The sequence below is a fragment of the Pelophylax lessonae genome, assembly GCF_965119305.1.
Source record: "Pelophylax lessonae genome assembly, chromosome: 1".
Lineage (NCBI taxonomy): Eukaryota > Metazoa > Chordata > Amphibia > Anura > Ranidae > Pelophylax > Pelophylax lessonae.
The window spans coordinates 739,947,603-739,963,150 of record NC_138768.1 but is presented as its reverse complement, the minus strand read 5'-3'; the positions used below and the strand labels follow the sequence as shown (position 1 = coordinate 739,963,150).

Below are 15,548 nucleotides of genomic sequence, written 5' to 3'. Positions count from 1 at the left end.
CTAAGATGACACCACAGTAAATTTATTGTGATATTTTATATTTAACAAGATTTGATTATTAGGATTGTGTATTTGGTTTATTGTGCCACAAGGAACAGTTTGAGAATTCAGTGGATTGTTTCCGCTGTCAAGCAACGTGATCCAATTTTTTTTTTTTTTTTAGTGAGGATTATTCAACGTCTTTATGCCATGTAATGAAAGATGCAGCCAACCAGTGGGTGATGGCAAGGACAAGAAAGCAGCTAAAGATACCAACTTTGCGCAAGTAAACAAATCTGTCGTTTGGAAAGTTACCCAATTCGAAACGAGCACTGAAGTGTTATGGTAGCACAAACCATATGGTCCTGAGCTCCAGCGAAATGCAGCACACACTTTTCACAGGTATTTTCTGTAACCATGAAGAATGTCCACCTGCTCCAATGTTTTCAGCACATCCTTTTCAGAACCAGCTGACAGGATGATCTTCCCAGGCAAATACAAATTCCTAATGGTGCAGTTCCATCTTGGTTCCAAAACAGTGATACATTGGGGATAACGAAACAGGCAACATAAATATCACAAAGCAAAAGTAAATGATTTCAAGTCATGGATAAAATGTATATTTTTGAGATGTGTTTGAACTCCTTCCATAAAAAAAAAAAAAAAAAACACACAAGACTCACTGCTATGTCACCAATGGGGAAGAACCAAGAAAGGCACCATTGGAAATATGGGATATTTGAGTAAGTCCTTAGAGGGAACAAAAAAAAGAAACCATAACACTAAGATAAAAGGATGGGGGGAACCTGCTAATCTGGTCGAAAAATTGGTGTCTTTGGTAAAAATTCTATTAAGATGACCTGTGAAAAAAGACAGATATATTAATCAATGTTTGGTTCTCTGGCGATCAATCATAAAAGAGTAAGAGTAAAATAAATAAATTGTCCTTTTAAAAGAAACAACAGAATACTTAATTATAAGGAAAAAGCCAGAAAAAAAAGGTCATATGAAACAAATGCAAAGTAAACTCTTTTAACCTCAGAGTTCACTAAATGATACTACACAGCGGGTGTTTTAGAGCAATAAACAACAACACCCATAAGGTTTGAAAGGAAGCATACAAGCATATGGTTGAGAGGTCACTAAATCTGTTAAAATAAGCACAAGCTAATTATTAACTGACAATTTAAGTGATACAGTTCAGGATGTTTGTCTCTCAAAACAAAAAAAGGAGTTCCTTTGATAGCAACAATACAAAAAAACTATGCCCTACTAACGATTGCCTTTTAGGAACTAATTAATGACTGTGTCAAGGGCCTATTGTATAATCCATCTTATGAATATGGACTCTCTTCGGAGGTCAACTAAGTGATCTGCAGTGTTGGATTATTGAAAATGAAGCTACAGTTAAGAAATACAAATTAAACCAATTCTAATGTAGGTTAAAAAAAAAGATAGCTTTAAAATTTGTACACAAACTAAACCTTGACTAGAAAGTTCATAACTTTCAAATCCTATACAAAAACTGGTAAAAAAAATTCCTCTACACAATCTTGAAATGTCACCACTGTTTTCACTGTAGGAAGGAGAAAAAAAAAAAAAAAAAAAAAAAAGAATACTATGGAGGGGAATTAGCCAGTAAAGCATTTTTTTTTTTAATATTAGAAATTACAACAATTTGAGCTCAATGGTTAGTGAGTGTCAGGAGTAAAAAGCGAATGATAAAAAAGGGAAGGGGGTGGTTTAAAACAAACCCAGAACGAAAAACTTTAAAATGTACCCTAGAAATTGTCATTTTAATATATAAACCGCTCAGTATTTCAGCGATGACAATTGAGTAGTTTAAAAAAAAAAAAAAAAAGTTTGTTAATGGGATTTTTACCTCCTAGAATTAATGTTGTTAGCTAGATGCAGTGCAACTCCACATTTTAAATTGTTACATTTCACATTTTAAAAAAAATTGATCTACATGTTCTGGATGAATTAACAGACGTCAAGTTAAATATGGGCATTTAGAATAATGCTAATCAAGTTTCAGACTAGAAGATCAGTCAACTATGTGTTAATCTTTCATACAGAATCAGAAATTTCACACCCCATCAATGTACGCCCGGGCTATTTTATTTAGGCAATTTATTATTTTTTTTTTCATTGCACAGTGAAGACTTGTCTTCAGTCCTTCATAACTTTATAAATCAGCCCTACCCATGAGCCCATGCATCTGTGAACCGTAGAAAATCCTTCCGCTCGGGTGATTAAGCTCTTGACACCTTTACTGATTAATAATCAGGCAAAGAATAAGATCAGAGGCAAAATAAATGATCATTTAATAGAGAGACTCACAAAACAGCCCTTTAACTTACATATTCCATCATGTTATTGGTTTCACATTTCCTTTTGCTTAGTCTCCAGTGCAAGCACAGCTGGAAAAGAGGGATAGTAAAAGAAGAAAAATGAGCTCCATTTTACTGCGGCACACACATTAGCTCATTTATCCACCTTTCATATTTTTTGCCTAACAAAAGCATCTGTTTCCATACTGTGCAATTCAAACTTCAACACTGCGAAGTTACTCCCTGCGGTACTCACCTTGTGGTATAACCTATTGTTTTCCCATTCCAATAACTTCTCAATCGATCTTCGTGTCTGCAAGACAAATAGAGGGAGAAATTTTACCCTTCAGTAGCTTAAGAGAAAACTGCAGCTGTTTTTTTATTTTGGATGAGAAGGTTCAAGCTTCAGGACAGTGACCGAGACTGGGGTGGTCTGCAACATCATCAAAGAGGGCTGCTTGTTAAATAGTAACTGCAATGGATTAACCCACAGGAAAATAGAAGATCCACTTGGATAATAAACATAACTAAAACGGCCCCACATCACCCCAAATTGTGTACAGATTTCCAATGGCGAGTTTAGACAAAACATGCACACAAAATACTCAACCTAAAAAACTTTTACTTCTAATAAAATCAGCTAAAAACCCAAAATTACCATTACATATAATGTATAACTTTTCTTGAAACAATGTTAATTTGTATTTGCCGTATATATCAAATATAAATTTCATGCAAGCAAAAAATAAAATAACATTGGCCAATAGAGCATTATACCACCATTTTAAGTACAGCAAAAGTTACCATAAATCAGAAATTTCTACTCTGATTCCTTCACTATATGTAAATAGCTTACATTCCATATTTTGTTAAATGGGAAAGGGATTTAGGAATCACTTACAATTTACACTCTCAAATCCCCCTCTGCTGGAGATGTCAATATAAAGAAATTCCATATTAGACATTTTTGGTCCAATCTTGTATAGTTTATTTTAGGATATAAATAGATTTCCATTCCACTCCCAGTTGTTTGGTTGAGTGAGGACTTCGCAGCCTTCCTCCTCCACCTGACTCTTTTCTACTGAAGCACTACAAGCACTCCCTTCTGAAACATCCACAAATACATATATACTGCTTTAATGGAAACAAACTGACCCAAACTCTTTAGCTGAAAAAGGTCAAAGAGATAAACCCCCTTTGCGCCTACAGAAATCAAATATGCGTCCTCGGGTTTAAGGGGCTGTACCAGGGTAATGCCTGCAGCTAGAGGCATCACAATGGTACGAGTGTTTAAATCCAACAGTCGGCTTTCCTGTAATGACAACCGATGCAGCCGCTCAGCTGTCACTACAAGGACTACCCCCCCCCCTCCCTTCCAACGGCCTTTCCTGGCTTGCCCAGGTCTCCAGTCCCATTGGGAGAGCAGAGCCACCAGCCAGCATGTCCGCCGGCTGGTTGGAGTCCCAAACAAAGCCTAAGTTGGCTTTGATCGGGTCGCCGATGTAAAAACCAGGAACAGGCGTCATGACATAACTTTCGGGTACTGGAGCCTTAAAAAGGTGCCAGATTTAAAAATAAAATGAAAACATCCAAACTTGGCGTTTTGAATGCTTTTAAAGTGCAGAGGAGGGGTTTTAGACCCCAGATCCCTCCACAAAGGGCACCTGTCAAAACGGATGTTTACATTTCTTGTTCCAGCAATAAAAAAAAAGTGATAAAATTTTTTTTTTTTTTTTTTTTACATAGTGAGAAAAAAAATATATTAACCTTCTTACTGGTATTCCCGAGCGTGGCTCAGGGTTACATTTCAGAGCCAAAAGCGGTAACCCCGAGCCACACTCGGGGTACTGCCAGAAGCATCGCTGGATCCTGTAAAAGAGGTTACTTACCTTGTCACCGGGATCCAGCGATGTATGCGAGCGGTATGCAGCGGCGGATCTTCCTCCCGATCGTCTCCGTGCCCCAGCTTCCGTCTTCTGCGACGTGACGTTCGCAGGGGGGGTGGGACCGGCGGCAAATTCAAATGTAAAAACACACCAAACACACCAATACCATTCAAAATAAGATAAATTCACATTACATTGCCCCCCAGTGCCCTTTCCTGCAGTTTTACTGTTATGTATGTATGTATGTATGTATGTATGTATGTATGTATGTATGTATACACATACATACATACATACATACATACACACACACACACACACACACACTTTAACTTAGTTATAGTTTTTGATTATATTAAAATTTATGATTTTGTGTTTCAAACTTTATCATACCCAAGATGTTATAAAGAAGAACGCACAGTAAAAAAAAAAAAATGTAAAATAGTTGGTTTGGGCTGCTCATTCTCAAGAATTACATGCAAAATAATGGTACCGCTTTCAGCACCTAAAATCCGAAAGAATCATACCGCCAGGGAGGTTAAAAGCGCCCCATCACTCCGTGCTCGCACGCAGAAGCGAACGCATACGCAAGTCGTGCCCGCATATGTAAAACGATGTTTAACCACTTAAGCCCCAGCCCTATTTCGGACACTTTTTGTTCACAAGTTAAAACCAGTATTTTTTCCTAGAAAACTATTTAGAACCCCCAAACATTATACATATTATTTTAGCAAAGACTCTGGAGAATAAAATGTCGGTCATTGCAAAATTTTTTGTCACGCGGTATTTGCGCAGCGGTCTTTAAAAACGCCATTTTTTTGGAAAAAATTTGAAAAATCACATTTCACTGCATTTAAAAAATACTAAACAGTAAAGTTAGCCCATTTTTTTTGTATATTGTGAAAGATGATGTCACGCAGAGTAAATAGATACCAAACATGTTACGGTTTAAAATTGCGCCCCCCCGTGGGATGGCGACAAACTACGGTCAATAGAGATCTCAATCTGTGACGCTTTAAATTTATTTAACGGTTACCAGTTTTGAGGTAGAGTGTAGCTCTTTTTTTTAAATCATTGCCCACGCTCTGGCGATCACGGCGATACCTCACATGTGGGGTTTGAACAGCGATTTCATTCGCGGCTCGACTTGCGTATACGTTTTTTTTGTGCGCGAGCTAACGGTGACGGCTAAATTTTTTTTTTTTTTCCTATTTATTTTTTTTTCAACTTTATTACAGGTTTTTTAAAAAAAAAAATCTGATCACTTTTATTGCTGTCACAAGCAATGTAAACATCCCTTGTGACAGCAATATGTGTGACAGGTACACTTTATGGAGGGATCGAGGGTCTAAAAGACCCTAGACCCCTCCACTACACTTCCCTGTATGCAAAATCATGGACGCCGCCTCCGGGTTACGTCATCGGAGACCCGATCGATGCAGTTTCCGGCATTCATCGGGACTCCATCCAGCTGGCGGACGTGCCGGCTGGGTGCTCGGGGCTCCCGGTGGGACGGGAGCCCCGGTAAAAGCCACGAAAGGCGGCGGGAGGGGGGGGGGGGGACGTCCCCTCCCGCCCCCCCCCCCGGGTAACGATTGAGCGGCTCCCGAGCCGCATCGGTCGTTACCGACTGAAAGCCGACCGTCGGCTTCAAACCGGGATGATGTCTCTAGCTAGAGGCATCATCCCAGTATAAGCCCGCAAAGTTTACCGACGTAGCCCTACGTCGATATGCGGTAAGTGGTTAAACCACATGTGAAGTATTGCTGTGATCATCAAAGCGAGTGCAATGATTCTAACACAAGACCTCCTCTGTAACTCTAAACTGATAACCGATAAAACTTTAACCACTTGCCGACCACCGCAAGTACATTTACTGCGGCGGTCAGCCCCTCCTGGGCAAAGTCGTTAGCCCAGGAGCCTGTAGGGGGCAAGCGTGCACCGCCGGAGGCGTGCTTCCGCTCGTTCCCCTGCATCCCCGCGCGTGTGACCGGCGGTTCCGATGTCTGCAGGTCACTCGCGATCTCCCAGAGGAGAGGGAGAAAGGCAGGCGGCTAATGTAAGCAAAGCCGCCTATCATTCTCCCTGGTGTAACAGCAGAGATCATACGATCCTGCTATGTAGGATCGTAGGTCTCTGTGGTTACATGAAAAGCCACACCCCTTTGCAGTTAGAAGCACGCCCCTAGGGACACATTTAACCCCTGCATCTTTAATAAATTTAACCCCTTCTGCTAAGTTAACCTGACTGCCAGTGTCATTTTTACAGTAACAGTGCATATGTATAGCACTGATTACTGTAGTAATGTCACTGGTACCCCCAAAAGGGTCAAAAATGTCAAACGTCCGATCTGTCCACCTCAATGTCGCAGTACCACAAAAAAAATTAAAATAAATCGCAGATCGCCGCCATTACTCGTTAAAAAAAAAATCAATATAAATGACATAAATCTTTCCCTTAGTTCGTAAACGCAATAACTTTTGCGCAAACCAATCAAAATACGCTTATTGCAATTTTTTGTTACCAAAAATATGTAGCAGAAAACAAATTGGCCTAAAATGTTAAAAAATTTATTTACATTTTTTTTGGGGGGAATTTCATATAAAAAATGTGAAAAATTGTTTGTTTTTTTCTAACTTTGCCTTTTTTTTTTGTTTATAGCGCAAAAAGTAAAAATCGCACAGGTGATCAAATAGCACCAAAAGAAAGCTCTGTTTGTGGGAAAAAAGGACATCAATATCATTTAGGTACAGCGTCGCACGACTGCACAATTGTCCATTAAAGTCACGCAGTGCGAATCGCAAAATAGGCTCTGGTCTTTGAGCAGCCAAATCCTCCGGGGCTCAAGTGGTTAAAGCATCGCCAATGGAGACTTAAGTACCAAAGTTTGTCGTCATTCCACAAGTGTGCGCATTTTTAAAGAGTTACATGTTGGGTATCTATTTACTTGATGTAACATATTCCATCCATATAAAAAATTGGGCTAACTTTGCTGTTTTTTTTTTTGATTCATGAAAGTGTATTTCTTCCCAAAAAAATGCATTTGAAAGACTGTTGTGCAAATGCAGCGTGACATAAAATATTGCAATGATCGCCAATTTATTCTCTAGAGTCTCTGCTCAAAAAATATATATAACGTTTGGGTGTTCTAAGTAATTTTCTAGCAAAAAACACTGATTTTAACTTGTAAGCAACAAATGTCAGAAAAAGGCTTAGGTGCGAAAGGGTTAAATTTATGGAGGAATTTATGGCAACTGCTAACACCACAGACACACGTTTTTGTAAAATCTGGTACTATTGGTGGATTTTACTTTTTCAGCTGAATGTTGCTCTCAAACCAATTGGCTAACCTCTTAGGACACGCCGATGGGGTTATCCGCTAGAGATCAAATGAGAAGAAGGACGCTTCCCCTGACCTGAAGCTTCCACTTTAGAAATCCCTTCCCTACCTCCTCCTCCTCCACAAATGGCTCCTTTAACTTTTTTTTTCCCCCCCTTCTCCTAATTGTTAACCTTCCTTGTTCTTTTTGTATCAAGTCCGGACATGCGTTGTCCCCTCGAAATCTAAAAAAGCTACTGCACTGCTTGTTATCCAAACTTAGAAGAAAAAAATAAAATTTTTCGCCCATCTGATGGTCTTGAAATTTCTTTTTTTGGATTTTTTTTATATATATATATATATATATATATATATATATATATATATATATATATATATATATATATATATATATATATATATATATATATATATATATATATATATATATATATATATATATATATATATATATATTTATATATATTTTACATAGTGGTCATTCAGACCTTACTTATATTAAGATGCCTTCAATAAACGCAAATTTACAGCAATGTACTTTTGTTATTCCCTCATATCCCTGCATGAATATAAAACCTTACAAAATAATAAAATGAAAGGAAAAAAAAAATAAAAAATTGACCATTTCAAAAATTGGGGCCAAAACTACTACTATAAAATACAAGGTTAACATATAAAGACAACCAAACGAATGCCCAAATTTCGCCATGTGGAGGCATGTCAAATAGTCTGTGATTAAAGCAACGGTCTCCCTCTAATAAGACATTTAAATGCTCACCTCGTCAGATGCCCGTGCTGCTAATCTAGAGTAAAGAGGAATAGCCAGCTGAAGAATCTTCAAAAAAACATAGTAACACTGGGATTTATTTACTAAAGGTAAATCCACTGTGGTTGCTGTTTTTATTTTCCTTGCATCTCCCCCTCGGATCTACAGTGACTGCACTTCCAAGTGCACTTGCATTGCACTTGTAGTGCAGAGTTGATTTGCCTTTAGTAAATAAACCCCGTAGTAGTTAAGATTGAATAAAGACAATCGTCCATCCAGTTCAGCCTGTGTAGGTGTGTGTCAGTGACGATAATCATTTCCCATATCCCTGTATATTGTGTTCTTTGAGATGCACATCCAAGGGGAGTCTTTTAAAAGCATCCAAACTCCCCGCTGACACCACCAATTGTGGAATAGAGTTCCATATTCTTACTGTCCCGACAGTGAAAATTCCCCACTGCAGCTTAAGGTTAAACCGCTTCTCCTATCTCATTGTGTGGCCCCGTGTCCTCTTACACTTCCTGGGACTGAATCGTTTTTTGCTTTTTTTTCTATCCTGGAATCACCATTGAGGTATTTGTGAATTATTGTCCCCTCTCAGCCTTCTCTTTTTTAGCAAGAAAAAAATTTAGTACTTGTAGTCGCTCCAATAATCCAGAAATTAAGGTCGTCCAATCCCCTAATTAGTTTTGTTGCCCTTCTTTGGACTCTCTCCCGCTCCAGCACATCCCTTCTGAGGATTGGTTACCAGAACTGGACAGAATACTCCAGATGTGGCCAGAGTTTCTTAAAGTGGCAGGATTATAGTTTTTTCTCTGCTGTATATTCCATTTATGTATGTCATTCTGCCTGCTTTGGCAGCTGCCATTTGATATGGCATGTTATTGCTCAGTCTGTCTTTAACTAGGACCCCCAGGTCTCTCTCCAGCCTTGATTCCCCAGTGGTTCCCCTCCTAGTAGTTTGTATTTATGCTTTTAGCCCCCAAGTACACTACTGTATATTTCTCCCCAATAAACCTCATTTGCCATGTTGTTGCCCACTCCATTTTATAATATTTCTATATCCTGATGTGAAGTTATTGGCCTGCCTATTTTTGTGTCGTCCACAAAAACTGAGATTGGGCTATATATCCCATCCTCTATATTATTTATGAATAAATTAAACATAATAGGTCCCAGAACAGACGATACCTTACATGTGTTGATTAGAACACCATTTTCATTTGCGAGCGAGACTTACGTATACGTTTTCTTTTGTGCGTGAGCTCACGGGGACGCTTTAGGCTTTAGACTTTTTTTTTCCCCCATTTTATTTTTAAAAACAGTAATAGGGAGTGACAGTAATAGGCAGTGACAGGTACTCTTTATGGAGGGATCGGGGGTCAAAGACCCCTCCCCAATAAACCTCATTTGCCATGTTGTTGCCCATTCCAAATCTGCATTTTTGAATACGGGCTTTTTTTTTTTTTTTTTTTTTTTTTTTTTTAATTGGTACCATTGGCAGCCGAGTAAACTGGGATGTCGCTTCCGGGTTCCATGATTGGAGACTTGATCGAAGACTAATCTGGCTTTGTTTGGGACTTCAACCAGCTGGCGGATGTGCAGGCCGGTTGCTTGGGTCTCCCGGTGGGACGGGAGACCCGGGCAGAGCCGCGGAGGGGCGACGTCGCTGAGATAACAGCCGAGCGGCTGCTGAGCCGCATTGGCTGTTATCTACTGAAAGACGACTGTCGGATCTAAAAACGGTACCGGGTTTATGCCCGTGACTGCAGGCATCATCATCCCGGTCGGTTTGTGGGAAGTGGTTAAGCGTTTGGGAGTGTAATTTCCTAAGTCCCCCACTGTGCTCTGTGATTCCTACTGTCAGCATACTACAACACAACAGGACACAGGAGTTACTTAGGGGCATGCAGATCCAACCACTGAGCACAGCGGAGGACTACAGATCTACATTTTGGAAATGTTGGTTTACGAAAATGCTTCAGCTGGGATTTTCTTTTCTCTACAAGGACGATCAGTGGCACAAGCAACAGTTGCACAGACCTTAATGCTGACAGTGTGCATCTATTGGCTGCCTACATGCAGCTTGGGCAGATGAAGGCCCAACACATAAAATCAATAAAAAAAAGGTTCAAGCACGTAGGAAGGGTGCCAGTGCCCGTATAAATGAGCCCTAAACATCTTGTTTACAAAGATGATCTTTATTTTCAAAATTCATTTTAGTGACAAGGTTTCTTTGGGTTCTTTTTGGAAACTCAAACTGTACACCCTAAAATCCTAAATAAGCGCCCACTTTATTTTCAATGGCCATATTCAAAATGTATTCATCTCAAATGCATTATTCAGCAAACTAATTACCTCATACATCTGACCTATCAAGCTTAAAGTCACCTAACCCAATCTTTTTATTTAAAAAAAGACCACAGCTATTCACCATTACTGTCATCCAAGATTATTTTTTTTGGGCAGCTTTTAAAATGGTAGCCAGCCACTGATGGATAAAAAGACACTTGACATCAAGAAAAAGTGGAACTAAATACTGTGTTATATACAGCCAGGGCATTTTAATGGTGAACTACTGGAAATTTCATGAAAACAATGTTCAAAAAACAGATGTTACTCTTTAACTGGTTCATCAGTGATGTACTGGTACAAAAAAGGAACTTCAGTCTTTCATGAAGGTACTGCTCTAATGCACCAAACCACCCAGTTCCAAAACCTGCTAGAAACATCTCTTTGCCATCCTCTACATAGAAAGCATGTAAACCATACAGTACTAAAAAATGTTCTACACAAAGAGTAGGCTTTATTTGCAGTTGCTAGTTGGGCTTATGAATCCTATTTTAATATACCTTCTATGTGACATCCCTCTCTTTCAGACTAAATATTATATATATATATACACACCCCAACATAAAATGCTTTAAACCAGGGTTTCTCAACTAGGGCTCCTCTAAAACGGTTGCAAGGGGTTCCTTGAGCAATTCATTTTTGCCTCCCAAATAAGTTCCTACTCACATCATCAATCGTTTTAGCCATCTGTAAAGGGGGGGTCATTCTTCCCAAAGACCACAGAATTCTTCCCACTGATCACACTAATGTATTAGTAGTTGTAGCTATAGTCATTTTTAGCAGGGTTTCCCCGAGACTGGGAAGTTATTTTAAGGGTTCCTGTGTTGAAAAGGTTGAGAAAGGCTGATTTAAACAAAAGACACTGGCTAACCCTCAAAGTCAAATTATAGTGTTAAACAGCTATAGTGATTTGCCTGACTGACTGACTCCCTGAGCGCATGGGACGATTTAACTTTTTTATTTTTTGTTACATGATCCGATTTCTTTCCATTCCTATTGAACGAAAAAGTCTGCATGCTTTGTATAACTTTATTGTAAGAAACATATGATCAAAACATACTAGCTGGATCATAACTGGAAAGATCACAGCATGGGTAGAATAGCTAAGAAACTTATTTTTAAGTTAAGAAAAACCCTTTTTCATCTAGACTGGAACCCACAGCAGAATCTGCATGGAGGCCTGAACCTTCAGCATTGTTCTTTACTCAAAATAAGGGAAGTAATTCAAAATATCATCACTGAATGGTGTACTACACTTTTATTACTAGATTTATATGTATTTATGTAGCTAAATGCGTTGTTTCCAAGGGTACATCCCCTTTGTTGATGAGTGTTAAAAATCACTAGCTTTATGAAAACATTTGACAATAAATGAAGTATATGGCATTGCACTGTTCTACTCAAGTATTATGTACTTTCAATTCACAGCCAAGTGCCCGAATATGATTCAAGCTCATATTAAAATAATTTAGATTGAGTCTTTTAAGGGTGTAACTGCACTTTTCAAGCAAAAAACACTGTTCAGCTGCAAAGCAAGAAAATAAAAACCCCCGTTCTAGCAGATAATTCTGAGACCAGAGCAGATAAATCATGATGCCAGGTGTTAGAAGCGGGAGACTACTGCAGGTGCAAAGTGACAGCTCAGTCCCCTTTTTATCAAGCAGCAAAGTGCAGCTGCAGTAAGGATGAGAAACGACAGTGTAGTGCACCACAGCAGCTCCAACAAACCATTAGGTTTAGTTTTACAGCTATCAGAGCCAGAAAAGTTTTCAGATCTCCAAATCAACAAGTTAATTTTTTTATTCCACTGGCAGACTTAAATATGCAATTAGGTCCTTTAGATAATTAACACTAGCATGTACTAAAAACATAATCAGCTTGATTACCAATTAGTGTTCAATTGAAACGAATAACCAAACAGGACTCATGGGCTCGGGAGGCATTCTGTTTGAGTGGGAACCTAATAGTTTACTTAAGACCAAGTGTCACTTTTTAAATTTATTACACTCATTATCTGTGCATTTCTGCAAAGTGAAACAGTGCCCTGAGCTGACAAAGATCAGTGGACCCTGCTTGCTTTTTTTGTAAAGATCGCCTTTTTAGAGGCTGCGTCCCTTTTAAATGAAAATGGAGCTGCAGTTATGGTCACACTTTGTGTTAATTTAGTTGCCAGTCAGCGCCAAATCAAAAGAAAATAAGGCTGTGGAGTGTAATTAACATTCAGTTCAGTCGTTTTGTCCCTTGTCTAGCCCCAAGCTTTGTTCAAATTGCCATCTGAATGCTGAAGGCTGTAGGGAAATCGATTTGATTCTAATCGCACCATGAAAAGAACATGATCTAACTGCTTTCAGCCCTCCGTAAATCTGTACTGGGTCTTTAGCACAATGCAACTTCCAATTTAGAAAGCACCGAATGTCTCGTCAATGACTTTGTAAAGGGAGGAAACAAAAAAAAAAAAAAAAAAGGGGTGAGAAGAAAAAAAAAAAAAAAAAAAGAAAAAAAAAACAAGGGGCAGACATAAAAATTCCAATAGTTGTTTAAGCATTACAGTTCATTTGCATCACAGCAAACCTGAAAAGGGCTGACCCCTTAAACCGCCTCTCAAGTCTATGAAGTTGTAGCGTTGACAAGCCTATATTGACAGAAGCTCATTGACTCTGAAAGGCTACTCTATCAATGGTTTAAGACAGCAATAGGTTCTACGCTGAACGGCATCTGCCTGCCCACCCGCTGCTAAATCAATGGCAAGGGATTAAAATGCCCAAATCTAAATACTACTTTTTGCAATACCTGCTTACACCATAAGGATATACTACATTTACCTCTAAATTTTCCATTGTTTTCTTTGTCTTTTTCCATAGAATGTCACGATTTTGAGATGAACTATTACAATGAAATACCTTAGGAACACTCAAGGCCCTCTATTGTAATGCATCAAAATGAAGGAAAAGCTTAGATATCTACATGGTACCAATATAGGTCTATAGCCATTGTCAATATTCAGCCTCTGCCTTTATTTCAATAAATCATGCATGTAGAAATCATGTATTCACGAAAACCATGTTAATATATTAAACCTTTATAGCCTCTATGAATATCTGTTTCCTACACACAAACGAAACACTTCATTAATAAAACGCAAGAAACAAAAATACCAGACGTGTTAATTCAATGGTGTAGAACTATGACCATCTATTTTCTTTTTACATCATGAATGTATAAATTCTATGGTAAGAGCTCGGGATCAAGTGGCATTATTATGCATTTCATTTTTCTCAGCTGTGACAGGTGAAAGTAGAAAGCTCCTGCACGTGCAGGCCAATTAATCAGTGCACTTGACATATTACTGGTTCCCAGCGAAAGGCAGGTGACAGCACACAAAACCAGAATGGGACACTTGATTGGAGAGTAATATTTTTAGCTCACAACAATGGCACATTAATTGTCACAACTACAAAAGTAAAGCTGGGTCCTCTAGCGTAACTGCATGGATCAGTTCTAGAAGACATAATTTATGCGGCTATAATGTGAAATGAATGTCGTCAAAATAGACCAGCAACATGCTCCAAAAGTGAAGGCTGAAAAAACCATGAGAAAATCTAGTTATACTACTTAAGAACTTCCAAAGGCTGGGAAAACAAAAAAAAAAAAAATAGGCTGCAAAATAAAATTTGGTTTGCGCTATACATTTTAAGCTTGAATTTAATTTCTAAGCAATATAATGTTAAAAGTAATGCACATTGAAAAACACTTCTGTTACTTGTCTGGCAGGCTATATTGACTTGATCCAAAAGATTTGGCATATTTATCACACACTATGGTCATTCTAAAATGAACTAAACCCTCCTTATAGTTTACATTGGCGTTATTTTTAAGATTACCATTTTATTAGTATATTACTGTCAAATTACTAGAACGATCATTATTATATGGTTATTAAAGTGATTATGCTTCATTCTTTTCCCAGAGTGGTGACAATTTTCTTTTGTAAAAAAAGGTTGGTGAACCTGCTGCATTCACATAAAACCTCTTGGTGGGCTAGGAAAAAAAACAATACTATTACCCCTTGATGACAAAAGGTAAACACAAAGCCTAAACCTAGTTTTGGAACACAGGCTTTACTAAAACCGAGTGCAAATTCTGGTGTAGCTGTGATTGGTAGCCAGCTTCTAACTTCAGATGGTTCAGTAAAGCCCCTTTAACACCAGCGTGTTTTACAGGCGGACCCGATCGGACCACCCATTCTTCTCAATGGAGCAGCTGATGTCAGCAGACATGTGTTTGCCAACACCCGCTGGCATCTGATCTGGTCCAGTCCGATAAAATGAGTGGATCAGATAGGATGACAGTCATATGTAAAAGGACAGGCAGTGTGGTTTCAGCTGACTGCCCCATAGAGAACAGCGGGGCTGTGTATAGTAGAGCAGACATGGACTTGTTTTCCGCCTGCTCAGCGAGGATCAGCGGAGAGATCCCCACTGAGTAGGTGGATTAGCTTGACAAGTTCCGCTCCGTCTGACAGGGGCCTTAGGCTCCTTTTACACGGCCTGCCTCCGTCGGCAGACTCCATGCTGCTCAGCGGGGGATCGATACACAGATCCCCGGCTGAGCAGGCAGGCGACAGCTCCCTCTCCGCTCTGTGTGCGGAGAGGGAGGTGTCAGAGACCCGCTGCTCTCTATGGGGGAATCGGATGAGAGCGGACCGCCTGTATGCTCTCATCCGATCCCCAGGACGGATGGAAAATAGGGTTTCCATCCATCCAGATTTCACAGACAGGATCGGATGCGGATGGCAGCAGGTGTCAGGGGACATGTCTCCGCTGATACCCGCTGCCCCATAGGGATGCATGGAGGATCCGATCAGATCCGCCTAAAAAACCGACAGGCGGATC

General features: G+C 39.3%; 1 protein-coding gene across 1 annotated transcript in view; it reads right to left on the bottom strand.

Moving 5' to 3' along the window:
- Nucleotides 1–200: 200 nt before the first annotated feature.
- CHIC2 (cysteine rich hydrophobic domain 2) overlaps nt 201–15,548 on the bottom strand; it is a 55,038-nt gene continuing 39,690 nt past the window's right edge. The window contains exons 4-6 of the mRNA XM_082256772.1: nt 2,569–2,625; nt 2,343–2,402; nt 201–839 (exon numbers count right to left, since the gene is read on the bottom strand). Of these exons, the coding sequence (XP_082112898.1) occupies nt 789–839; nt 2,343–2,402; nt 2,569–2,625 (168 nt within the window). The 3' untranslated portion in view covers nt 201–788. The remainder of the gene's footprint in view (nt 840–2,342; nt 2,403–2,568; nt 2,626–15,548) is intronic.